At 43.4% G+C, this 26,706-nt stretch overlaps 1 protein-coding gene across 7 annotated transcripts in view; it reads left to right on the top strand.

Annotated features, from left to right (window-relative positions):
• The window catches only part of DPP8 (dipeptidyl peptidase 8), a 31,991-nt gene extending 5,546 nt beyond the window's left edge, over positions 1 to 26,445 (top strand). For 4 of the 7 annotated variants that reach the window (XM_075044610.1, XM_075044608.1, XM_075044607.1 and 1 more), the window contains exons 3-20: positions 171 to 283; positions 1,242 to 1,415; positions 2,320 to 2,488; positions 3,735 to 3,845; positions 4,225 to 4,353; positions 6,364 to 6,425; positions 7,473 to 7,573; positions 8,695 to 8,872; positions 10,205 to 10,364; positions 11,844 to 11,923; positions 13,914 to 14,066; positions 14,712 to 14,847; positions 15,644 to 15,789; positions 16,654 to 16,800; positions 17,582 to 17,734; positions 20,359 to 20,501; positions 21,233 to 21,344; positions 21,949 to 26,445. In XM_075044610.1, coding sequence (XP_074900711.1) covers positions 171 to 283; positions 1,242 to 1,415; positions 2,320 to 2,488; positions 3,735 to 3,845; positions 4,225 to 4,353; positions 6,364 to 6,425; positions 7,473 to 7,573; positions 8,695 to 8,872; positions 10,205 to 10,364; positions 11,844 to 11,923; positions 13,914 to 14,066; positions 14,712 to 14,847; positions 15,644 to 15,789; positions 16,654 to 16,800; positions 17,582 to 17,734; positions 20,359 to 20,501; positions 21,233 to 21,344; positions 21,949 to 22,071 — 2,390 coding nt within the window. In that variant the 3' untranslated portion in view covers positions 22,072 to 26,445. Of the gene's footprint in view, positions 1 to 170; positions 284 to 1,241; positions 1,416 to 2,319; positions 2,489 to 3,734; positions 3,846 to 4,224; positions 4,354 to 6,363; positions 6,426 to 7,472; positions 7,574 to 8,694; positions 8,873 to 10,204; positions 10,365 to 11,843; positions 11,924 to 13,913; positions 14,067 to 14,711; positions 14,848 to 15,643; positions 15,790 to 15,861; positions 16,801 to 17,581; positions 17,735 to 20,358; positions 20,502 to 21,232; positions 21,345 to 21,948 lie in introns of those variants that run through there. The other 3 variants (XR_012652701.1, XR_012652702.1, XM_075044611.1) reach the window with 3 other exon arrangements.
• Positions 26,446 to 26,706: the final 261 nt, after the last annotated feature.

The following is a 26,706-nucleotide window of genomic DNA, read 5'->3' as shown; positions in this document are numbered from 1 at the left end:
TGCATTTCTGTGAAGCAGGGAATTCCCAGAGTGAGGCTGCAGTGCAGAGACTGTCAGTACTTTCTCTGGTAGGAAGGGCCTGTGAAACTGTTCCTTGGTATCCTTTGAGAGTGTTTGGATTATTAACAGAAAGCTAATATACTTTTTTTTCCTCCTCACTTTCACAATAGCAATGTCTGGGGAGAACAGAGAGAACACGCTCTTCTACTCTGAAATTCCCAAAACCATAAACAAAGCTGCTGTCCTGTTGCTTTCCTGGAAGCCTCTTTTGGATCTTTTTCCGGTGGGTCCTGATTTCTTCCGTGCTTCTTGCCAGCGTAGCAAGTACACAGGCTTTAGGGTTGCACCTATAAGCCATTGTTAAAATTTGGAGTTCATTGTCTCAAACGTTTTAAGATTCTCCTTGTACTTGGCTAACTCTGCAGCCAGCTCAAAAACAAGCACAGCTTTCTCACCAGTGTTTGGAGTTACAGCCTTTGTGCGTCATAAAAACTGTGTGTGCTGGATGATTCCTCCTTTGCCGGCAGAGATTGCAAGTACTAATTTGCATCAAATTCTCTGCTGTGAGATCCTGGGGATTGCTGAAGGAGCTGTAGTCTCCAATAATCCTTGTCTTGCAGGGGGGAGTGATGAGTCCCCCTAAGGATCAGCCAGTGGCTCCGTGACTCATGCTGGAGCAGAGGATCCCTTTCCCACTTACAGGAACGTGTGTCCGCTTTTCACCTCTGTACATAGCAAGCCTGCACCAGTCCCGCCCCATGCACTGTGGCAGGTTGGAGGAGGTGGGACAAACCCCATGTGGAATTAGGTGTGTTTTTTCCCATGTTATTTCCTGAGGCTGTCAGCCAGACATAAAACTCATGCTGTGCTCTCCTCCCACCAGACCAGTCACTGTGTATCTTTGCGAAAGTTAGCAAAGACTCTCCTGCTTGTTCTAGAAATAACAGACCTTCAGTCTGATCTTTCTTATGCAAGTGTATACTGGAAATAATGCTGGCCTTGGTATGGGAGAAGTGGCTGTCAGGTTTACAGTTGTGTAGGATCTGATCATGGCCTGCACCTACAAGTGCCGATGACAGAGGCACAAGCAGGAGCAGGCTTCTAGCCGCCAGCAGGATTCTGGAGGAGGAGAGTGTCTGCACAGCCATCTGCTCCTGGAAGCTTGGCATGCAGAGATACTCTGAGAGTGTAGTAAGGCATGCACAGCAGAGGTTGATTGTACTTCTCTGCCCATATATTAGGCCATCCTAGACTATGGGATGTACTCTCGTGAAGAAGAACTGCTACGGGAGAGGAAGAGAATTGGCACCATTGGGATTGCCTCTTATGATTACCACCAAGAAAGCGGCACCTTTCTGTTTCAGGCTGGGAGTGGAATTTATCACGTAAAAGATGGAGGCCCTCACGGATTCACTGTGAGTTTACTCATCTCTCCTGTTTTCTGCAGTACTACTTTCCTCTGGCTAGAAGCTCCTTTGGCTTGGAGTGAAAGCAGAGTGCAATCATCAGTTATTGCTGCACTAGCGTGGCAAGTAGCCTTGATGACCCTTGAAACGTGGAGAAGTCCTCCATAGGGATGCATTTCCATGGTTGTAGAACCTTGGGTAGAGAATTACAAGAAATGGTAGAAACCATGGCAGCAAGGCAGGACACCAGATTTTGTTGATTTTTCGTAAGTAGCAATGCCAATAAAAAGCAACATAAAGGCTCTGTGCTCTTTCACATAGTCAGAAGTCACACCAGAGACAACTTTGGTTCCCAAGCTGTGGTTTAGAGGTCACTGTTCAGCAGCCAGCGCTGTATATGTTACAAGATTTGGCTGTATAACTTGCAGAACAAGCAGCCTTTGCTCTGCTGGTGCTGAAGCTGGACTTCAAAGCTGAAATAATTTCTTGTTATTATAACAGATGCCTGATGTCTGTCTAACCCTGTTGTCAAGGGGAATTTACTGTACCCTGAGTTGCTTTTGGAGGATGAGATTGTATGTTCTGCCAGCTCCTTTTTAGGGTGCTGTTTTTAAGAGTGTGCCAGGCTTCTCTAGGCAAGCTGCCTTCTGATTTGTGGCTAATTCTCAGCACTGGTGAAAGAAACCCTGGTGGAATCTGTGTAGCCTTGGTAGAAGCACAACTTTCCCTATAAAATACCTGCATAGTATTTTTCTGTGTTTAAGATGGATAGATTCCTCTGTTGTAAACCTGTGTATTTGAAGTCAGTGTCCACACTACTGTGGTCTTAGAGACCTTCTGATAATCCAGGTTAGTTTCTATAAGTGTCCATGTGTTATCATTGCTTACTGTGCTTTTTTTTTCTTTGAAACAGCAACAGCCTTTAAGACCCGTTCTGGTAGAGACTAGTTGTCCAAATATCCGTATGGATCCCAAGCTTTGTCCAGCTGATCCAAATTGGATTGCATTTATCCATAGCAATGACATCTGGATATCTAATATAGAAACCAGAGAAGAAAGGAGGCTAACATTTGTGCACAATGGTAATGCATCCTCAATTAAAATCTCCACACCTCTTCTGCACTTGTTTTTGCTAGACTGAATTAAGCAATGGCACTAGGGGTTCTTCTGAAATCTGGGGAATGGCCACTGTTTATTCCACCTTGTTTGTCATGTTCTATGTGTTTCCTCTAGTGCAGATATTGTGGGCTGATTCTTTTCCCTGCACTGTGGAATCTGGCAGAATGAGTTATTTGTTGAATACATATGGAAGGGCTCTACTACTGAAACACAGCACATTCCTTTTTACTGGAACTGCCTTTTTTGTGTGGAGGAGCTGTGGGTGGAATAGAGCTGGAGGAAAGTTTCTGTCAGTGAAATAAGGCTGCAGGGCCTTTTAGAAACAATATAGACAGTTTCTGAATAGCACTGTGGCTTCTGCTGGCCCCTCATACTCAGTAACTTGGGTCCTTGCTTCTTACCCTCTCCAACTCTGTTTTAGATGGGTATCCTGGAGGAAGGAAAATGGGAAATTGTGGATAAAACACTTTTTAAAAATCAGTTGTGTTTTGTATTTAAATCATACTTTGTATTTAAACTTGATCATTTAAATTTTAGTTCAATTAATATTTCTGACACTTTATAATAATGCTTTAGCTTATTTAAATGTTAAATATTAAAATATTATGTAAGTACATTAAAAATAAACTGTAGCAATGACTCCTTCTCAGATGATAATTATTTATGGAGCGCTGCTAAGTTACCTCCAGGGTAACAGGAAAAATATTGAAGCCCTATGGATATGTCATCATGTTGAGATGTTATGTAAGTCTGTTACTTTTGGTTTGTACAGTGAATGAAATACTGATGCTTTCATTTTTCTGAATGTTGATATTTTCAGTTTCAGTTGTTCAGAAGGGTTTGTTTCGTTTTTTTTTTCTTTGATTGTCTTAAAAGTTGTGGTTCCAATTCATTGAGCTCAGGTAGAGAGAACATTTTCTTTCTTCAACTACTACGTAGAAAACTGAGAGACTAATTGGGTAAAAGTAAGAAGGAAGGATGGCTTGGCTTTCCTTTCCTAAAAGAAGCTGCCATGTCAGAGAGGGTTAGATCCTTCTTAAATAAATGAACAGAGCAGGGGGGAAGCAGAAGACACAAATCTGCTGAGAAGTCAGATTTGTTATCATGTAATTGTTCCCAAGGGGTGAACTTGGGCCATGTTTGGGATAATGCAGAACTGGTTTCATTCTGCAGTACATCATGAACTAAATCTTTTGTGTCTTTTTTTAGAACTGGACAATGTTGAGGAGGATCCAAAATCTGCTGGTGTGGCTACTTTTGTGCTGCAGGAGGAGTTTGATAGATACACTGGCTACTGGTGGAGCCCAAAGGCACAGCCAAGTAAGTGTGGTGGATCCAGTGCGTCTGACAGGCACAGGTAGTGGCCCCTCTGCAGTGCTGTCCAGTGCAGCATTACTTTTTTCTGTTACTTGTTTTTATGCAAGATAGGAACCTTATAGCTCCTCTTGAACTGTCTACAGCGGCAGGCAAGTTACAGTGGCCTTGTGAGCACGTTATGGGGGGAAGAGACATTCCTTCTCACAACAGTGGTAGGAGTTGTAAGAGTCTCAGAGTGTTTTGCTAAATGAAACACAAATCAGAGACTTTGTTGGATTTTTCTTTATCCTTCCAACCTGCTTGTGGTCCTGAGAGAATATTGATGCCTGCAATAACCAATAATGAGAACTGTTCTGACCAGCAAATGTTAATTCATTTACAGCACTGAATGGGGGTAAAGTTCTTCGAATTCTTTATGAAGAAAATGATGAGTCAGAGGTGGAAATTATTCATGTCACATCGCCCATGCTGGAGACAAGAAAAACAGATTCCTTCCGGTACCCCAAGACTGGTGAGACCCTGATACCTTACATCTCTTTTTCTGTGAGACACGTTATTCCGTGTGCCTGACAGCAGTGACTCTCCTAGCCTAGAGCAGGGGGTTGTTGGAGAGGTGTTGAATAGTCTTTGAATTGGTGTTCAGGTGGTGGAAATGTGTTTGGAGAAACTGCTGCTGTGGGGGTTAGGTTAGTCACTGGTGACTGTGCTGATACTCCAGCCATTTGGTTACTAAGAGCTCTGAGTCTGGGTGTCTCAGGAGTTGGTGGAAACTCTATCTGATTGTCACTACTTTGGAGCTGCTGTCTCAGATCCTGGCAGATCTGAGTTGTTGAGGAGTTGATTCTCATTACAGCCCTGTGTCTCTGAGGAAATAGCTGCAGATTTGTGGCCTTTTGCTTTTTTGGGAGGGCTTCTGTTTAGCTGCTGGCAGTGCCCTGGTAGTTCAAGTTCTGAAGGACTCTGGTTTCCATGATTGCTCTTGGACTTTGAACAACAAACTCGGCATGCTTACAGCCTACCAGGAAAACTCCCTGTTGTCATATTTTCAAACCGTAAATGATCTGGAGGCTTCAGCAGTAAAGGAGTGAGGGCAGGCTTGAAGCATATTAAGTGGAGTGCCATTGGAAGCAGGGAAGCAGGACTTAAGCAGACCTGCTGGGAGCTGATTCACTGGCATGTGTCAGATGTATGGGGCAAATTTGACAGTCTGACCCTTGTTCTTCTGAGATATCCTTGCTATTACAGCAGGGCACATTGCTCACAGAGAACAGTGGTTCACTTTCCTCACTCCTGAAATCTTTATTTTTTGGAGAAATATCTTCTGTTTGGCTGACCTTCCCAAACTGCAGAATTCATTCAGATCTTGCAGGTTCCCTGATCCACTGGGAAAAGTTTTCTGCTTATGATCCTGAGTTACTACTTGGTTCAAGGAGGAAGAAAGGCTCAGTGTTAGCCTAGGAAGCGAGAGATGACTCCTTGTTTTTTTTCAGCGCTTGTGTACACCCAGATTTCTGAGGGTATTTTGTCATAGCTTTGTTCAATGCTAAGTTTCAGCAGTTTAGGAAAATGAGCCAATCAAAGCCCAAATCCCTTTAAATAAAACAACTAGGTTTTAGTCTCTGGGCCTTAGTTTCCAGTCTGAGCTGCAGGGGCAATAGCCCTTTTCTGTGGGTCGTTATGAGGGCAAAGCTTGAGGTAGTGTAGAAAATTCTTCCCAGGGAGAAGGTAAGTGCTTAAATAGGCCAGCACTGTGGCCGAGGGCAAGTCATTTCACCTCAGTGCATCAGGTTTTGTGTATAAAACAGGTTGATGAAGCGGGAGTACTTCACAGCAGCGTTGACAATATTCAGAGTATGTGAAATTTGCCACATGTGTCTTCTTGTGGATCAACTGGCAGTGGCTTTATTCTTTATAGTCCCTCTTTTCTTGCTGTGGAGCAAGTCCCAGCATTTAGCACTGCAAGTTGTACGGCAGGATGAGTTGCTGCTTTGTGCAGGCTTTGTGTAAAGAGTTAACTTTAGATTTTCAGTGTTCAACACAAATACATAGCTTTATTATCTTAACTGCACTAGTCATGGCAATAGGTTTTTAAGAGTGAGTTGCTCTAATTTTCAAAGATGCTTTTTAGCACTGGATCGCTTTTTATGCATGACCTCAAGAATAACAGCCAAACAGTAAACCAAAGCTTGCTTTGCTATCCTGATCACTCCTGAGCATTGCTTCCAACTAGTATGTGCATTCTTTGACTGTGGGACAGAAGACTGCCTGTTACAGTAGCATGGCTCTTGATCAGATCTGTTTGCAGGATTACATTCACTGAGTTTGCCTCATGTTTGCAGTCTTTTTTTCCCTGCCTTGTTCTTTGCTGTCTCACACATGCAAGTAGGCTATTTGATCAGAGAGCATTCTGCTGTTTGCCTTTTCCAGTTCTGTATGAATAACACCACAATAATCCACAGTTCAAGTCTGCCCTCTTGGAAGCAAACAATTGGTGCCTGACTGCTAACATCTGTTTTTATAGGTACAGCAAATCCAAAGGTCACTTTCAAGATATCTGAAGTGACAATCAATGCGGAAGGGAGAGTAAGTTCTATGTTCTGCTTGTTTTCCAAATATAATTTCTGTGATTCTTTTTTGGTAAAATTCATTTTCCAGTTCAGTACAAATAAACTTTCTTGGTTGTGATAGCTTAATGGCTTCTCTGGAGGCAATGCACTTGGCTCATTCCTATGTAGATACTTGGTGTCTGTGTATGCAGCAGTATTTCTCAAGGCTGCGCTTTCCTTCCCCACCACTGGTTTATGAACTCAGCTGCAGAGCAGAGTATTTTAGGTGTGGATGGTTAGACCTCCTTATGTGACAGATCTCTTGATTGGCTGCAGATATTGGGAAAATTTGGTTGCAAAGACAATGTATCACCTTAGAAAAGCATGAACATATGGAAGGAGATGAACTTTGCTTTTGCCCTGGGATTTTTTAACAGGTGCAGAAATTTCCATAGCCCATTCCAAGATCTTTGGACAGTTGAGAAATTAATCTTACTAGGCAGATACAGTAACAGCCATACATTACTGAGATCCTCTCTACTCTTGAGCTACTTCAGCCATCAACAGTCACCTACCTGCTGGGATAGTGATGCTGATGTCAGCCAGCAAAGGCAGGGAAAGCTGTCACAACCCTTTGGGTACCACTGTGGCTTGTTCCCACTCCCAGCAGGGACAGACTGCAGAATTGCATATCATGAATCAGAACCACGTTGATAACTGGATGTCATGCAGGATGTTCAAAATCTACTGATGAAAACACCTTACAAAATAGCTTGGTACAAATCACTTCCCCTTTACATGGGGAAACTGAGTGTTCAATGACTGGTCTGAGACGAGTGGTGGATTTGTGAGCAGCATCCAGATTTCTCAAGTCCCAGCCCTGCCTGTGCTGGTAGTGTGCAGCTCTCCTACTATGCTGGTGTCTGGCTACAGACAGGGTTGAATCCCCTGTGTTGCAAAGGCTGAACAATCTAAATTGCATGAGCTGCACAGAAGAAGTCTTCTGTGTCCAGACTCTCATCGTGCATGAAAACTGGTTGTGGGGGTTCATCTCAGTGTCACTGAATTGCTGCTTTGTCAACAGATTGCAGATGTTGTGGATAAAGAGCTAGTTCAGCCGTTCGAGATCCTCTTTGAAGGAGTAGAGTACATTGCTAGAGCTGGGTGGACGCCAGAAGGAAAATAGTGCGTATGTTAATCCTGTCTCTGCTTAGAGGGTTTGGGGCAATACAGTTAGAAGCAGAATGTAGTGGTCTCTGTCGTCTTCAAGCTTAAGCCTGCTTTTATTTTTACATTTCTACGAGCTTGTTTGTGCAAGGAGGACAATTTTTCCAAAACCAAACCAGAGTTCTCCTTGTCTCTTTCTCTGGTACCTGGCCCTATTGCTTTGGTATTGGGCACTCACAGCCTTTGATGTATGTGTCCTCTCAGCATCCCTGTGAGAGAGAGTGCAGTGCTATTGTCCCCATTTTACAGATGGGGAACTGAAGCCCAGAGAGGCTAAGTGACTTGCCATGGTCACACAGGAAGTCTGTGGCTGAGGAGAGAAATGAGCCCAGGTCCCCCAGGCCCTAGGCTAGCACCCTAACCAGTGGACCATCCTTCCTGACCAGACTTACTGATCAGAAAACCTGCTGTAAGTGCTACTTACATTTGCATGTCATTTTTAACCCTGTAGATGATGTAGTACAGTGTTTCTAACTCACCAGGAGCTTCTCCAGAATTGCACTTCTCCAGTTCTTGAATCTAAAGATGGCTTTCACCTTTTTAATTCCACCCCATCCCCCCAAAATGTGGAAGAAATGCAGGGACACATTTGCTATATTATCTTGCTTTTTGCAGGATTGTTGTTAGAGCTACATGCAAAGCCATCATAAGTATGGCAGGGTCTGCTGCCAGTCCATTTAGGTGCCAGTATTATTTTCTGTCAGGTATAGATTTAAAACAGTATTTTCACAAGTATCCTGAAATTTCAATTGAAATTTTTCCACTTAAATATTCCCTCTGATTTTTATCTTCTCTTTCTCCCTTAAAGCACAATTCCAATCTGGGAGAATAGAATTAATTAAACTTTTGAACCTGCAGTGCTTATGCAATATTGAAATGAAGTGAAATAGGTTCTTGTGTTATGGAAGAGATTTGTTTATGTGGGTGAAATTTTACATGTGGCTTTGGGCTTAATCTGTAATTGAACATTCTTGACTCCCTCAAAATGCCTAGTGCTAATGAGTGTCTGTTGAGATTTTCAGACCTGTCTAATACTCATGGTTGCATATTATTTTCTCTAATATCTGTCTTCTCAACAGCATCTGGTCCATCTTACTGGATCGCTCCCAAACTCGACTTCAGATTGTCTTGATCCCTCCTGCATTATTCATCCCCACAGAAGATGATGCAATGGAAAGACAGAAACTTGTCGATGCCGTACCAGATTCTGTTACACCTTTCATTATTTATGAAGAAACAACAGACATCTGGATAAATGTAAGAATTTGAATTTCAGCCTTCTCTGACAGTTTGTTGTTCAAGACCCTTTTTGTAGCACTTGAGCAACATTGGTGTTACTGTGCTGCCTAGGAGAATATTCCCATTGTGCAAGTTCTGTGCATATGCTGTGCTTCCTGCTGTAAAAAACAGTATGTAGAGAACAGAGAGATTTTGGATTTGAAAGCAGAGCTGCTTTGCTTGAGGCTGCATAGTGGTCAGACAGAGCTAGGAGTAGAGCTGAGGGCTCTGGTGTTCCAGGGCAGCCCCTTGCCCACAGTGTTACCCAGACACCCTCTGGCTTCTTGGTGCCAGTTGTTCACCAAGAGCAGTGCCAGCAGATGAAGTATTCTTCAGCCAACAAAGATGTATGTAGTTGATACTGGGTGAACAAGTCCCAAGAGTCTGCTAACAGTCACTGAAACCACTCCTTAACTACATCTGGTCTGGTGAAATAGATCCATGTGTAATGTTCTCAGAGGTATGCTGTAGGGCCTGTGCTGTGAGACCAGACACCGGTGTGCTAAGCTAATGCTGTAAAAATGAGTGTTGTTCACACTTCAGCAGATAAAGATTGATGTCTCTAAAATGACATCCCATTGGAGGTGTGCAAGAGTGCAGGAAGGTCTGGGAACATCAGTCGCTGACAGGTAGTTGGATCTTTTGGCAGAGAACATTTGCACAAAGCCTTCCAGTGAATGGTCCCTATGCAGCGAGTGCTCTCTATGATACTGTGTTTTCTCCTTATTAGTAGTGTGCATGGTTTCAGGATGGTGCAGTGAGTTGTCCTTTCTCCCTTATTTTTACTGTCTGGAGTGGGTTTTCACTGGCAGCTCATACTGTGCAGATAAATGCTCCCGAGTCCCTCAAAAGATTGTCCCTTGAAGCAAGAGTTGGCATCTTCATGAGTGGGAAGATGATGTCAGCTCATCTTTCTTTAAATAACCCTTCATTTTTGGGCTTCTAGACAGCACTGGACAGAGGAGGCCACTGAACTCTGTCTTCTTTGGGTGGCTCTCATATGCTGTCTGCACAGCTGGACCAACCTCTGTATCTAAGCTAGAAAAGCAGGTGCAGAAAAACTTAATTAGTTCATTGGCTAGAATTCAGAGTTAGACTAGCAAAAAGCCTGGAGCTGTGCAGCATATGTGGCTACTGTCTGCAGACACCCCCTGACTCATGAGCATAACTGGTTCTCCCAGTAATGGACAGTGCTGCAGCCTGCTAGTGTAAACTGTTTTGTCTGTGTTGAGCAGTAAGAGGAACCTATTATGTGTGACTTCAGTGCCAAAGTCCTGCTGATAACAATGATCCAATGCTCTGTCTCCACAGATCCATGATATCTTTTATGTTTTCCGTCAAACCCATGAAGATGAGATAGAGTTCATTTTTGCCTCTGAGTGTAAAACAGGATTCCGGCACCTATACAAAGTCATCTCAGTTTTGAAGGAGAGCAAGTATAAACGGTCGTGTGGAGGCCTTCCTGCTCCAAGTAAGTGAAATTATTCTTTTGCTTTAATTGGGCATTTGCTGCCAACTAGTGAAGAAATAAATGTCCTTCTAGGTGGCAGGAGTTACTGTCTTATTGGAAACTCCTGCTGTTGTCCGGGAAAGCACTTCACTGAACAGTGATTCCTCTTGAAATTGTACAGGGGTTATTCTGTATTCAGCATGCCTTAGTTTTAACCCTGATTCTTCCTCATGGACTAGAGGGAAAAGTTTCAAGAAATCAGATGGGAAACAAGCTCCTTGTAATACTGTGAAATGGACTTAGTTGGCTTTTCCTTGTCAATGTTGGGACTGTATGTGTGCTGACTTCACCAGAGGTTAATCATTATAGTAATAACATGACTACCCCTGATGTAAAGGGTCTAATATATCTAATAGATGCACATTGGTTCAGGACTTGATTTTGCAAGTAAAACCAACATAGTCCTTGTCAGCCTTTACAAGCAGGTTGGTAGCAGAGAGGCTGACAAAGAGCATGGTTTGAACACACTGTAAAAAGGTCCATAGAGGTCCTCCCTGTCTGAGTGGGCCCACGTGTTAGTCCCCTTAAAATGAACATGTGTGCTTGGCAGCAAAACCTATGATATGACAACTATTCAGAGAATTCCTCTCTGCTCTTAAAAACAATCATGGGATTGCTATATAGACAGAGCTGTTAGCAGGAGAAAATTACTGGCAGCTGTTGCAAATAGAAATGCAGGAAGAGTCATTTCAATCAAAAAAATTCAAGAACCATGTGATTCTGAGCTGCAGTCAAAGTTTGGTCTTGCTCAGATGCATGATATAGCTGTGTGCAAAGCTCCCAGAGTGGTTTTTCCACAGCATGTATTCTTTAATTTACAGTTTCATGCTGTGATACTTAGTTTATTTGGTGTGTGTTGAAGGCACTTACTGAGCTCTGCATGCACAAAAAATACACCTAATTTTACCAGAGGTCCTAGTTTCATGCAGCTTGGTTTTGGTGGTTTTTTTTTTTGCACAAAGTATTATATCCTGGGTTGATCAGATTTCTCTGAATGCATCCAACTTCTTTTTCTTGCTAAATCTCCCTAATTCTAAGGGGAATTAAGCCATCTTATAAAAGCAGAGTTGTTCCCCACCCTGTTGCAAAATTCTGCATTTTTGACACCTGAGACTTCCTTTGCACACCCATTTTTTCAGTATAAAACATCTATTTCTGTGCAAGTGACAGAATACTTAAAAAAAAAAAAAGGACAAGCATGCTGTCTAGGCCTCAGGTTGAATCCTGTGAATCTTTTAACATAAATGTCACAGAATGTCAAATAGTACCAGCCCTAAAATTTTTCTGGGGAGCTGGCAGAGGCATGGGTCTTCTGCAAAAGCAGGTTGCTCTGGAGTTTAGTCTAGTGAAAAAGCTTGGAAGGAAGAAGTATTATTGTGACCATGTGTTTTGTAAGATGTAAAAGTGTAAAATCTCTGTTTGTGTGTTGGTTATTTGCAGGTGACTTCAAGTGCCCCATCAAAGAGGAGATAGCAATTACCAGTGGAGAATGGGAAGTGCTTGGCAGACATGGATCCAATGTAAGTCTCTGCTCTTGCTGCATGGATATCCTGCAAGCAATGCACACAGGGCGATGGTCTCTGGGGCCTCACAAATCAGTACATGTTGCATTAGTGAGGCTCTGCTCCTTGAGAAGAGTGGACCTTGCCGCTACCTGGTATTGAGCTTGAGCATGTGTATCATGTGGGGTTTTTTTGGTCTACAGTGTGCTTTTATCCTTCTCTACCTCTGATATGCTATTCTGGACTAGAGGTTCTGATTTTGTCAATGCGGGAAAGCAACACAGGCAATATTAGTTGGCTTTCTTTTCCTGCATGTTCCTGTGTGGATCCTTGTCAACAAGGAATTTTCCCCACTAAGTTCAAGGCTTAAAGAGGAGGAGAAGGGAGCAAAAATACTGTGAGGCAGCAGTGAGGAAATTCCACGTATTCTGCGAGCAGCAAGAGATACTCGTTAGAGGGATCAGCATAAATCCGCTAGCCCTGTCTCTTTTTAGCCAGAATACAGTTTTTATGTTCCATGTAGCCTGTGAGCTTGCACAAGGAGGGAGGGAATGCTCCCCAAACTGCTGCTCATCTAGCTCTGAGCTGGATGAATCCTTTGATCATTTGAATCAAACAGCAGTTCAAGGAGACTGTTTGACTGGTTTGGACTTCATAAAGGTCTTTGAAATCCTTCCTAAATGGTAATTAGAAATGGGGTTAGGGAATGAAGTGTGCAAGTTGACCTGCATTTGAATCTGTTCTGCTGCCTGCTCAAAAAGAAGGGACAACTGAGGAATATTTAACATGGCAGTGGTTTACAGTCAGCTGCTGCCTTGATTTCCTTCTGGGGTGGTTTATATCATATGTGATTTGGGAAAGGGTCTGAAGAGTGGGGAGATGACAAAGAATGGGGGACAGAGTTACTTGAGGGACAGGATGCCATCCAGAGGGACCTGGACAAGCTTGAGAAGTGGGCCCGTGTGAACCTCATGAGGTTCAACAAGGCCAAGTGCAAGGTCCTGCACCTGGATCAGGGCAACCCCTGGTATCAATACAGACTGGGGGATGAAGGGATTCAGAGCCACCCTGCTGAGAAGGACTTGGGGGTGCTGGTGAATGAAAAGCTGGGCATGAGCCAACAATGTGCACTTGCAGCCCGGAAACCCAACTGTACCATGGACTGCATCAAAAGAAGCATGGCCAGCAGGTTGAGGGAGGGGATTCTGCCCCTCTACTCTGCTCTGGTGAGACCCCACCTGGAGTATTGCATCCAGCTCTGGAGTGCTCAGCGCAGGAAGGACATGGACCTGTTGGAGCAGGTCCAGAGGAGGGCCACAAAAATGATCAGAGGGATGGAGCATCTCTCCTTTGAGGACAGGCTGAGAGAGTTGGGGTTGTTTAGCCTGGAGAAGAGAAGGCTCCGGGGAGACCTTATTGCAGCCTTTCAGTTCTTAAAGGGGGCTTGTAAGAAAGGTGGGGACAGACTTTTCAGCAGGGTCTGTAGCGATAGGACAAGGGGTAATGGATTTAAACTAAAAGAGGGTAGATTTAGACTAGATATAAGGAAGAAATTTTTAACAATGAGGGTGATGAAACACTGAGACAGGTTGTCCAGAGAGGTGGTAGATGCCCCATCCCTGGAAACATTCGAGGTCATGTTGGATGGGGCTCTGAGCAACCTGATCTAGTTGAAGATGTCCCCGCTCATTGCAGGGGGGTTGCACCTTTAAAGGTCCCTTCCTACCCAAACCATTCTATGATTCTATTTAGCATAGCAAACAATAGTGGAGACTGGGAAGAGTAAAGGGCCTGCATGAGAGAGCTGAGCAACAAGGTGTGAAGTGCAAATCGTAACTGACAGAGTTGTGGACAGTAAGAACAGTCATTTGGCTTTTTCCTTGCAGATTGTTGGGCTATAACTCAGCTTTATGGATGTGGGATGGGGGGGAGACTTGGAGGTGGTAGAACTGGGTATTGTTTTGGCAAGAAACAATATTGAGGGAATGTGTTATTTTGGTTTTCACAGATCTATGTTGATGAAGCCAAAAAACTGGTGTACTTTCAAGGCACAAAAGACTCACCCTTAGAGCATCACTTGTATGTTGTTAACTACGAGAATCCTGGAGAAGTAAAGCGGCTGACAGAATGTGGTTACTCTCATGCCTGCTGTGTCAGCCAGGTACTGTTTGCCTGTGAGGCCCTGTACGAGCAGGGCTGGCTGAGTGTGCTGTGGCTTATTGCCAGTCTTGTCCTTCATCAATCAGCAGACAAGGCTGTATTTAAATATAACAAAAGTAGATTTTACACTGTTTTGTGCGCTTCTATATGTTGTACAGTGAGTGCGTAAACCCACCCTGGAAACTGGATTTGACCTCCCAGTTCAGTTGCTCTTCAACTCATCTCAGGCAAAAGAAGCCAAGATGAATTGTTTGAAACTGTTTGAGCCTGGCTCTTTTTGCCTGAACTAGGCTACAGAGCAATCACCAGAGGAGATGAGCCTGTGGCAGCATTGGGTGGGGTTTCAGGCATCCGAGGCAGTAGCCTGTTCAGCTGGGAATGCTTTACCCAGAAGAGGATGTGTGACAAGGTCCTTATGCTACTGTTGGTTTTGCAGGTGTATTTTTGGCTTTGGAGCATTAATGACTGAGTCTTGCTAAGGACTGTAGCTTCTCAGAGTCTATCTGCTGTTATCAAAAGAGCCCAGACTTCCTGGTTTAATTTTGTCCATAAAGATCTTCTGCAAGATCTAAATGCAGAAAAAAATGATCACTTTTCCTTGTGCCTCCACACTGAGTAGTTCCAAGATAATGTTTTTTCTCCCTAGGATTGTGACATGTTCATCAGCAAGTACAGTAATCAGAAGAACCCCCACTGTGTGTCACTTTACCGACTGACAGGACCTGAAGATGGTGCAGCTCATAGGACAAAGGAATTCTGGGCTACCATTTTAGATTCAGCAGGTAATGGCATGGATGAGGAACTAGAAAAGGACAACCAGGATCACAGAATGAAAGATATTCCAGAATATGCTTGCTTGAGATTTGCTGTTGTGTGTGACTAGACTTGTCTCTGAAACTCGTGCTTACGTGAGTTGTTCTTGGGCGTACCTCAGTGATATTTTCAGTTTAGCAGTGAATGGGTATAAACTGGCCATGAAGGATTTGGAGTGAAAACTACTAAGTGCTGCTGCTAGAGCCAGTAGAAGCTGTAGAAAGCCAGTTTTAGCATCAGGGGAGGCATTTAAGTGCGGTCATTTACTCTGTGCTATATGCCTGCTAATGAGCATATATAATGCTTCTGGGCCTCTGGGGAGGGACATACACCCCTTAAATAGTTGTGTGCTGCTTCTTACTCATGTCTTTCTGGGACAGCTCTTGGGCTTATATTTTTCCATTTTGTTTCTGTTCCGTTTCATCTCTCCTTCCCTAAGGCATACTCTGTCCTATGCTTTCCATGTATTAATGCAGTGAGTCCTAAGTGGTGTTAGGAAGGGATAGGATACTTGTAATGGCTGTGTCAGTGTCGAAGAGTTACAACTGTTCACAGGAGAGCAGGGTTGGGAATGCGATAGGCCTGAGAAAGCTCCCCTAGGGCTGGGGCATTCCCAGTCTCTGCCTGGTCCCAGCCACATCCCCTGGAAAGTGTGGGAGAGCTCCTTTGGGACTGCAGTGAGATTGGTGATGGGGCAGGTCTGGAGCAGAGCTGCATTATTCATCCATTCCCTGTTAAACCAGTCTCTGTTCCCTCCTGTGGCAGGCCCTCTTCCTGATTACATTCCCCCAGAAGTGTTCTCCTTTGAGAGCTCCACGGGGTTTACGCTCTATGGGATGATGTACAAACCTCACAATCTGCAACCTGGAAAGAAGTACCCCACTGTGCTTTTCATCTATGGAGGTCCTCAGGTGAGTGCAGCATGTTGGTGAGTTGTGGGGTGGGCTAGCCTGGATCACTCCATTGCTTTCCTGTATAAACAGTTCCTGCTCCATGCTGAGGACAGCATACAGTGTTTTGCCTGTTTGGTGAGTAGCTGCTTGGCCGAAGGTGCTGTAAGCAGTCATGATTTCCAGGTCATGGATTGAGGGACTGCCGCTTGTCTGAGAACAGGTATGGAGCAGTAGAGCTGGAACTGGGAGAAAGGGGAGTGCAGATAGTCCCTGTTCTATCTCCCTCTCCTCTGTAGAGGCTCCTGTTCTTTGTTTCCACTTCCCCCATGTGTATGTGAAGGGAGCTCTCTGTTAGCGCTGACCATTACCATTGTGTGCTTAGAAGAGCTTGCTCCCCAGTCATCCTCCCACTGATGAATAGAAGGTAAGCCTCTTAGCCCTGCTTTGGTTCCCCCAACTCTTCTGTGCCCTGCTGCCGTCCAAGGCAGCTGGAGTGAGACTTGGTGAAGGGAAGGATTTTCTCCTGGGAAAGAACAGAGAGAGTGGAGAGCAGAGCTGCAGGCTCGGGGTTGGGTTGTGCAGTCTGCAGCCACCCCTCTTGCTCCATGCCCATTGGTGCTGCAGTGGAGCTCAGTTCAGCTCTTCATATCTGTGAGACAGAATGGCTTGTTACTGGAGGAAGAGAGTTTATTTCATAGCAGACCACAAGCAGGGAGAGGGAATCCTGCAGCAGGGAGTAGGGATCTTGAAAACTTTACATCATAAAAATGTGCAAAACATTTAAAGGAAGGTAAATATAAATAAAATCTGAAATTGGATTAAGAGGTGACCTCTGGATTCTGTTACATATGTGGTGGTGTCATTGCTGTTCTTCTATTACAGGTACAGCTAGTGAACAATCGGTTTAAAGGAATCAAGTATTTCCGTTTGAACACTTTGGCCTCTTTAGGCTATGTTGTTGTTGTCATTGACAACCGGGGGTCCTGCCACCGGGGGCTGAAGTTTGAAGGGGCCTTTAAATACAAAATGGTAAGTGGAGCTGCGTCTGGATCTTTGTTTTCAGCCAGAGACAGGTTTGAATCCCAGTGTTATCTGAGCTGAAGCACTGATTTGGCTCAGATGCCCAGCATTGCCTGTGTGATGCTGCCTAGGTTTAGGAAGGGAACTGTGCATAGTTTAGCAGCGTGGATTTGAGGGAGGAAAGACAGTCAGTGTGGGAAAGATACAATGTCAGGGTTTGAGGTTGTGAACCAAATCCGTCTTGGCAGGCATAATGCAAGGTGGTTCATAAGTGGTCTCTGACTCCCACCAGAAATGCTTTGCTGCTCAGATGAAGTAGGATAGTTTCATTCACAGTGTGGGTTACTATTTCGGGCAGTTCCTGCGTCAGGCTGGAGAGGTTGAGCATGTTTGGCTGTGTGTACAGGCAGGGACGGCCTGTGCCAGGCTCTGCTGGCTTTACAGTGTAGCTCTCCATGTATTGGGAATGGCATTTTCATGCACAGAGCTAGAACGCAGCCTTGCTTTTGTAACAGCAAAAAGTGAAAACACTGAAAAATCCTACTTGTCACCAAGCAAGGAGACTAATGAAGAAAAGGATAGTTAAGAGGTGGGTTAGCACATATTTATTGTCTTATGGGGAAAGGGGTCATCTTTCTGTAACATGCCTAGCACAGTGGAGTGCTGGCGTGTGGTTGGGTGCTGCACAAACAGAAGCAGCAAAGGTCTGAAGGTGGCTACCTTTGGAAATCCTGAAAATGTAACTTTTGTCTGGAACTAACAAAACTTACCTTTTTCTCTCCCCTCACAGGGACAAATAGAAATTGATGACCAGGTGGAAGGGCTGCAGTATTTAGCATCCCAGTATGACTTCATTGATTTGGATCGTGTTGGCATTCATGGCTGGTCCTATGGAGGCTACCTCTCTCTTATGGCTTTAATGCAGAGGTCAGATATTTTCAGGGTATGTTCATACATTGAGTACTTATTCTGGCGGTGCAGACAGACTTTTTCCCTTAATCATGTAACCTCCCATGGGTGTTCACAGCACAAAGACTTCGGAGCTTGCTCTAGACAATGAGGACACAGTGCTCTGGCTGTTCTCTTCAAGACTCTTCTGTTTGGGAGACTTAGAGAAGTTGCTTTTCTAGCAAGCAGTTCTTCTACAGTATTTCTAATTAGGCTTCCTGGCTTTGGCTATTTTTTTGATACTTCACAGACAACAGGTCTGAAAATCTATTTACTCTTTAAGGCTAGTGCCTGCTAACAAACCACAGTACCTCTTAAAACCAGCAATCAGTGGATATTGCAAGAACAGTTACAAGTTGTTGTGTGACCTTGGGTTGTCTCCTCAGTTCTCTCCACTTGTGTTTCTGTATGAAGCATGGGGATGACACGCTTTTCCTCTGTAAGCCTGTTGTCACTGTTAGGCTCTGAGAGGTATCTGGGACTGGTATTCACATTGAGTCTGTACTGGTACAGCTATGGGATTCAGCTTTTCAGAGACAGTGATACCAGTACAGCCCAAATAGTTAATACTAACAGAGATGCCTTAAATCAGAAAATTGTATTTGTGCAATTAAGTGCTGCTCTTTCCTACCTCTCCATGCAAATTTGCAGCTTTTCTCCCCAGGAGGGTGTGGTGGGTCTTATTTGAGTGTAACCACCCCAAAGAGCATGGTGTGACTGCACCATCATTGTGCTTGCTTCCCACAGCTCCAAATGAGCCAGACATAATCTCAATCTGATGTGAAGGTGTGGTGTTGTCCATGAGGCTTCCTGCGTTAAGCAAGCAGAGTGCTTTTGGGCAGAACACACTTGTCATCCAAGAAGCCTGGCATGTAAGAGGAGTGTGGGGCTGTTTAGATAGGCCAGTTTTACTGGAATATCTGAGAGTCTGTTGTGGTGAGCTGGGATGAGGAGGAAAAACTGTTTAGCCCATTCAATTGAGCACAGAAGGATATTCCCTCTCTGGAACTGTCAGAGTTTTAAACTGTTGCACTGTTGAGCGTGCAATAACTTAACTGTGCTGGAGTAGCTATACTGATCTCAGGTCACCTATGCTGAAGGTACCTGTTGTGGTTTAACCCCAGCCAGCAGCTAAGAACCATGCAGCTGCTCGCTCACTCCACCCGCACCAAGTGGGATGGGGGAGAGAATCGGGGGAAAAAAAAAGTAAAACGCGTGGGTTGAGATAAGAACAGTTTAATAGAACAGAAAGGAAGAAATTAATAATGATAATAATAATAAAATGACAATAATAATAACAAAAGGATTGGAATATATGTGATGCACAATGCAATTGCTCACCACCTGCCAACCAGTGATTCCCCCCAGCCCCACTCCCCCCAGTTTATATACTGGGCATGATGTCACATGGTATGGAATACACCCCTGGCCAATTTGGGTCAGGTGTCCTGGCTGTGCATGAAAAGCTGAAAAATCCTTGACTTAGTCTAAACACTATTTAGCAACAATTGAAAACATCAGTGTGTTATCAACATTCTTCTCATACTGAACCCAAAACATAGCACTATACCAGCTCCTAGGAAGACAATTGACTCTATCCTAGCTGAAACCAGGACAATACCTTACATAGTCTCAGCTGTTGCCCACTTTGTGTCAGCTGAGCTCTTTGTGCTGTGAACCAACTAAGGGAAGTGATCCTGCTGAAAAATGACACCTCCTTCTCTTCCTCCTCCCCTCTTTCTTGCCCTGGGAGAATAGTTTCTTTGCAGACTGATGTATTCCCAGATCAAATTGCCCATGCTGCTTCATAGTAGTGTGTTCTGAAGCATCCAGGAGGGCAACCTGGGGATGGGGAGAGGTACTGAAAAGAGGTTCGTGTGTTTTCATTACTTTAGACCACTACAATAAGTGGCCAGACTGCTGTTGGGCAAGTCTCAAAGGAGAGATGTGGTAAGAGCTGGATATTGCTCTGGGGATGTGTTTTGTTGTTTGTGGCTGCTCTTGCTTTGTCTAAGTCAAACCTGAATATTCCTGGGAGGCTTAATAATTACTTTTCTCAAGTCCTTAAGGATTGTTAGATTTTTGCTTTTAAAAATACCTGCATTGCAAACGGGGTTTTGGTGGGTTTGTTTTGGTTTTTTTTCCCTCATTGGTCTTTTTTTCACAAGCCTCTCTGGAAGCTGGTGGTAGCTATGCAAGGTAGTGTGCTGAGTCCTAGGGAGCTATTGATTCCAGTTTCTGTTAGACATTCAAATGAACAATGATTTTGCAACCCAGAAGCAGAGTACTCTGCATTTGGGACAAAATCCACTTCCCTCAGCAGGCCTTGCAGGTGATATGTTTAGTGTTGCTTCTGATTTGTCTGTAGGACCTTCCTAGTTTTCAGCAGCTGACTTGTTTTCAGCACATGTAGGTCGTAGCTGAACTGTGCTGATATGTATGAACTGTGGGAGGGAGAGTGAGGATTGCTTTTCTTTTTTCACTGCAGGCTGTGGATTGTAAACTTAGCAGTGTGTTTTGGGCAATTATAGTTGCTGTGGGAGGGAGGGATGTCCCCAGATCAGGGGGGCAGGTGTTGTCATTCCCCTCCTGATGCTGAGAGCCCTGTTGAATTTGCAGGTTGCCATTGCCGGAGCACCTGTCACGCTGTGGATTTTCTATGACACTGGTTACACAGAGCGCTACATGGGCCACCCGGATCACAATGAGCAGGGGTATTACCTAGGTTCAGTGGCCATGCAAGCTGAGAAGTTTCCTTCTGAGTAAGTTTGGTTCTGGCTCTTATCTTCTTACTTTTCCTACCATGAAAGTTCAAGCCCCACGGACACGTTTTTATCTCCCTGTTCTTGGCAATTGAATTCTGGAATCGCAAATGCTAGTATTAAATAATAATTTTTAAAGAAGACCAAACCCCAGCACTAATAAACTTAATACTTGGATGAACATTTGCATAATTACAGGCCATTGCATGTAATCCCTTTTATACTGGCTGTAATTAAAGACTACCTTTTATGTCTAAAGAAATGACAAACATATCTTCCATTATGATTAGCACTTTAGAGCCACATTAAGCTAGGCAAAAATTAGTTGATCAGGATGCTTTCTGCATATCCTAAGGCTGCATCAGCACACAGTTATCTATGGAGCAGGCTGAGACCATGGGCTTTCTTGCCAAAGAGCTGAAAATGGGCAGTGATTCTGAGCAAGTGTTAAGCTGTTGTATTGTCCAAGCTAGGAAATGCTTCTGAGAATAACAAAGATACACAGATAAAAGGCCTGACCATGATGTGCAGATTCAGGGAGAACTTTTAGAGGAACAAAGAATAGGTTTGAGAGACACATCCATCCAGAACAATTTACAGTAGTGAAAACACTGTCTTCAATGCAAATATTTTTTTCTATTGAGTGTTTTTGAATGGATGTGTGTGGACTGTGAAATGACTGGCAGGTTCTGGGATGCTTTCTAGAAATGTTTGTCTTTTTCTTTTCTCAGACCAAACCGTTTGCTGCTGCTACATGGATTCTTGGATGAGAATGTTCACTTTGCACACACTAGTATTTTGCTCAGCTTTTTAGTGAGAGCTGGGAAACCGTATGACTTACAGGTAAGGCCAGAACCAGGATGTAAAGGTAATGTGTCTGTCTTTGAGTAGTCCAAAATTGGAACTTGTAACATGGCTGTGCTGGGCCGCTTGGAATTCTAGGATAAAATTGTAGTATTTGAGCCTAACTTTTTTTTTAAAAGGAAGATTTTATGAGTAAACAAAAAAAAAAAATCAGGCAAATGCTCAGTTAAGAGCAGTTAAGGCTGCTCCCAAGGAGATCTGCAGTTTGGAGGCAGTACTGCAGTTTTTGTGCAGTGTGGAACAGGGTTATGCATTTAATTAAACCCTGCTGGTTCTGTGCAGATGTAGCCCAGGTATCCCATGCCATGCTGCAGAACTGGGAGCATGCTGATTTACGTGATGGCTCTGGACAGGATCTGCCTCTGTGCAGCCAGGCTGATCACCTCCAGCACAGCACTAGCTGGATTAGAGGGTGCAGTGGGTTGTCTCTGGGTTCAGGCAATGGAGGATGGGGTGTATTAGCTCAGGTGCAGAGTTAATGCAGGGAGATTCCATGAAGATTTTGAATGTGGCTCTGGGGAGCGGTTTAAATGTTGGTGCCTGCAACTTTTGTGGATACTTATGACTTTATTTTCTATTTTAGATCTACCCTCAGGAGAGACACAGTATAAGGGTACCTGAGTCAGGAGAGCACTATGAACTCCATCTACTGTATTACCTGCAAGAGAATCTGGGCTCTCATATTGCTGCTCTGAAGGCAATGTGACTGACCTCTACAGAACTCTGCTCCACTGGCTGCTTTACCGAACGAGGAGATGTAGGAAACTAGAAAAAATAGAAAGGAACATTGCATTTTGGTGCCTGCCACATGTACACACACACACACACAGACACTTTTTAAAATTTGGTGCCATACAGGAAATTAAAGTACGGTGACCTAATAACTTTAAAGCTTAAGATGTAAATAAAATCAAATGTCTGTGGTATAATGCAGTACCATGGGTGTTCTCTTGGGGGAGGAGCTGAAACTGAAAATAACGTACTTCTACAGCACCAGATCTTCACTTTTTAAAAGCATTATGACATAACTGATGTATTTTTACAGTATGTTCCTTGGTATCTTATTACATAATACTGGGTAATTTACTCACTATACAGCAAGAGTTTACCCAAGTGGTTACGAGTTGTATTACATTTTAAATGCTATCATACAGCTTTTATGCTTCATGAAAGGGATGTGTCTCACTCCTTAGAAGCTGGTCACAAGTTAGCCACATCACCTGTCTATATGTTAATTGTTTTTTAAGAAGAAAGACTTTTAAGCTGCCTCCTAAAGAATTTAAATTTCAGATTCAGTTCAGTTGATACCAGGTTCTTTTCAATGATTTCTTCTCTCCCCAGCATAATCATACTTTTTTTTTTTTTTTTCCTTTCAGCAACTTGAGATCCTATCCTGATTGTATTTGATTTCAGTGGGGAAGCAGAATGATATTTTGCTGTGATATGGGCATAACAATCTTTTATTCTGAGATGCAAACTAACTTAAGTCAAAGAGCTGAAACTCTGTAAATTTTAAAACAAGCTTAGAAGTGCAGCCAGTTTCTCATTGACATTTTACCCTGATGTTCATTCTTGAGCTGGTTTTGCAGTACTGTTTTCTTACAGTCACATCAGCATGATATAGGTATATGCATCCTGTTAAGATTTTAAAATTCAGTACTCTAATTCAAGGGTCTACAGAGGACTTGGTGAGGAGAGACCTTACGAAAACACTATATGTGAGGCAATATGAACTGCTTCATTGAATTTGAGGGACTATTTCCCAGGCTCGTACTCTGTTCAGTCCTCCATTCCTGCGTCCTTTCTAGTACTGCTGTGTAGCATGATTATGATGCTGTATTTGAGAAGCCCCCTTCTGTAGAGCTTAAGGTAACCCCACTAAGCCTAAAGGGTATGTGATCCCAGTTGTGTTTTTGCTAGTGAGGTTTGAACTAAGCAGCAGGCTTGGCTAAAAAGCATCGTAAGTGTGTGAAGTCACTTTTAACTTGCAACAGGTCATTTAGGATTGAAATCCATAGCAAAATGATTCTCTTTAATCCAGGAAATTCTCCCCTTGGGGCTTGCCTCTGAGACTCCTATAAGTTTTAATGGTTTTCTTAGAAACCTAAGAACTTCCTTTTCTTTCTGTTTTGGTGCTAGGGAGCAGCAGAACATGATTTTCTTTTCATCTTCTAAAAATCTGGAATCACTCTCAGTGTTTACGCTCTTAGTACTCCACATGTCGTAACCTTGTATTTTCCTTGCTTTTGTACTGTTCAGCTTGATCCTGAAACGCCACGATTTAACACCATCTGGCTGTATTGTATCAAACCGCATTGGTTTTCAGTTAGGCTGCTGGTGATATGCACCAGAGCTATCAGAGCTGGTGCAGTTACACGGTTGTAAAATGTGAGGGTGAGAACAGGATCTGGTTTTTGGGTTACACAAAAGATAGCCAAAGCAAACAGGCATGCAGTAAATGCAAATCTCCTCTGAAGTGGGGATGTTTGGTTTGGGCTGTTTTCTGGTTTTCAGATCACAGTGATTATAAGTGGATCAGTTCAGATACCATTAGCAGGTCAATAACAGGCTTACAGTTTTATTTTGGGAAGGGTATGGCAGGGAAGGAGCCCAGCTCCTATGTCTTCTCTTAGTAATTAATTGTTGTGACTGAAGCGAATGCAGCATCCCTGTGGAGTGTGCTATAGGCAGTATTGAGAGATGGATAAGTGTGCTGACGCATTTGAACAACACGGCAGTGAGTAGAGACAAGTATAAGCTGTTACTATGGAATTCCATTGTGTTCCTTACGTGTTTATGCTGTATTATATATACATATATCTATATCTGTTCATATATACATATATGTATAAAATTACACGTGGATAGTACCACCTTTTCCAAGGTTGTTTATATTTTGTTCAATATTAAATTAACTTGTTTTTGGGGGTGTTTTGGTTCCTTTTCTAGAGGTGATTACCCTTGAATGTAAATGTATATGATTTTTAAGATGAAATTGATCCTTTTGTTTAAAAAACAACAAAAATGGCCTTCATCAAACAGTGCTTTTTTGGGAACTGAAGAACTAAATGTTATGAAAGTAAACCAAGCTAGGTTTTGATTTAGCACAGGATGTGATTTGTAAGTGCTGACAAAACTTTTTAATAATGCATCCTTCCATTGTTTTAAACACATATATCGAAAAGCTATTAAAGTACAACGTACTGTAAGTACTCTGTTTTGCAATGTAAATTATGTATTTCTTTCCTACATTCTTTTTTTATTTTTGCAGTAGTTAAGCACTTTAAGACCCCCATGCTTTCTTATCCTGTGGAAATGCTGGGAGGATTTACCATTAGAGTTTTGTAGTTCTTGCAAAAGATGCCTGCTTGTAGGTGAAGGTGTGAGAGATGCCTTATATGAGGTCTGATCTAGCCCTACCCAGTCAAGGACTAAATTCCCAGTGACAAGGGAAGAAGGGCAAAGCCCATTGCTATTGAGACTGCAGAGGTAGGAAGGTGTTAGTGCTGAAGACTGTTGCATCAGGTTTTTTGGGGGGAGCAGTAGTCCTGCACCTTGTGTGGCGAAGTGTTGGTCCAGCACTGGACCAGAGCTGGCATGGAGAGTGGTGGCTTTGCCCTGCTCTGTGCTGCTGGAGTCAGCTGCTCCAGGATGAAGTTGTACCTTATAGTCCAGGAGATGGTATTGCCACTCAAGAAGAGGTTTCCCGCCTGTCTGCGATTTGGGATTATACTTTGTCACTTCCTGCGTGTTAAAAAATTGTCTTGTTTAATGTGAGTTTTAAGTAGAACTAGTGAGATCTGATGGGAGCATATGCAAGGGAGGTTGTGGAGCAAAAACATTTGAGGAGGAACCACCCCTGTGACTCCCAAACCAGACCTTAGTATGTCCCTATGGAGGATCTTCTGCCTTCAGCAGAGGTCTCCTCTGTGCCCAGCAGGACACCTGCTCTGAGCAGGAGCAGGATTGAGCCTTCATTGCATGGTGGAAATGACTTGCACAGGTGTCTTTGAGATGAATGTTTTAATTTCATATATTTTTAAAAATATATGTGAAATATGGGGATCTGAGCGATGAGACACTGAAGTTGTTGAGTGTTGATGCCAGCAGTTTCTTTTTGTGGTTGTTTCTGGTGAAAGCATGTTCTTTCTCCCCATTTTAAGGCAGCTTCCAGTAATTTCTCTGGAGTGTGCAATGTGCAAAGCTGTTGGGTTTCACTCTTTGCATTGGTGTTGCATACCCTACCCCACCCCTTTGTTTTCAGTTATCTCCTTTTATTCAGGACAAAGTAGTATCAGTATCTACCCAGAACTGCTTGATTTTTATAAACTCAGTTAACTTGTTTGTTAATGAAATAATGAGTTCAAAGCACCAAGTAAAGGTTTGAAAACCAACTATTATATTAGAATGGAAAATGCGTTCCCTACTTACTAGTGCCATTTGGGAATAGGCTATGGAAATACTTTCTGAGCGGGATGGTGTAGTAATGCTTTAACCCTGGAGCACCGTACGTCAGAGCCTGTGTGGTGAATTACAGAGAACTCACAAACTCTGAGCCCGGGGGTCCCAACCCTTAGTCCCTACCAGGAGGAGTGGGTTGTGTTTCTGCTGTGTGTGTCTGTGTGTAAGGCAGGCTGTTTTGCTGCTGGTGTGATGCTTAACTTTTGACGAGGCAATAATAGAGTATAAATAAATGAAATAATCAGCCAGATTAGGACACTGCCTTGAATTGCCTGTTTACTTGAGTACCAGAACCCTGTAAAGACTTTTTGTGCGCCCCTCACGGTTCTCCGGGCCACTCCTTTGGAAGGGGAAGGGACATCTTCATGCAGTTTTTACTTGGATGTTCTGCACAGTAGAAGTTCAGGTGTTTAATTTTAGAACATGAAGTGCCTGCTGTTTGCGTTAACAAAATTGCATGTTTCACTTCAGTGGGTTTATTGGTCTCCCTCCCTCCCCCACCTCTCTAGCTACATGGCTTTTAATCATGTAAAGTGGAGACATTAGTTTTGCTGCGTTTTATTACAAAACCTTTGTTGCAATAAAGATGCTGCTAAATAAATTGAATTAAATGGGTTTTTTTTCCGCCCTATTTTCAACTGTCTCTCATCTTGATTTAGTAGAGTTTGTGTGTAATTAAATCTCTTCCCTCACAGCGCTGTGGAAAGCAGCAATGATGAAAAATGTGCACGTGCGTTTTATGTATGTGTTGGGTGTTTAGCAAAAGCATCTGTGATTTTTCCTGTCCCTTGTGGTTAGGTAGATTGATACAAGCAGGAAGATCAGGCTATTTGCTTGGCATAACTACGTTCCCCCTCTTCAACGTTTCCGTGTAAATGCT

The sequence above is a fragment of the Buteo buteo genome, chromosome 13 (assembly GCF_964188355.1).
Source record: "Buteo buteo chromosome 13, bButBut1.hap1.1, whole genome shotgun sequence".
NCBI lineage: Eukaryota > Metazoa > Chordata > Aves > Accipitriformes > Accipitridae > Buteo > Buteo buteo.
Note: the sequence above shows the minus strand (reverse complement) of the source record. Positions and strands in the feature narration are given on the sequence as shown.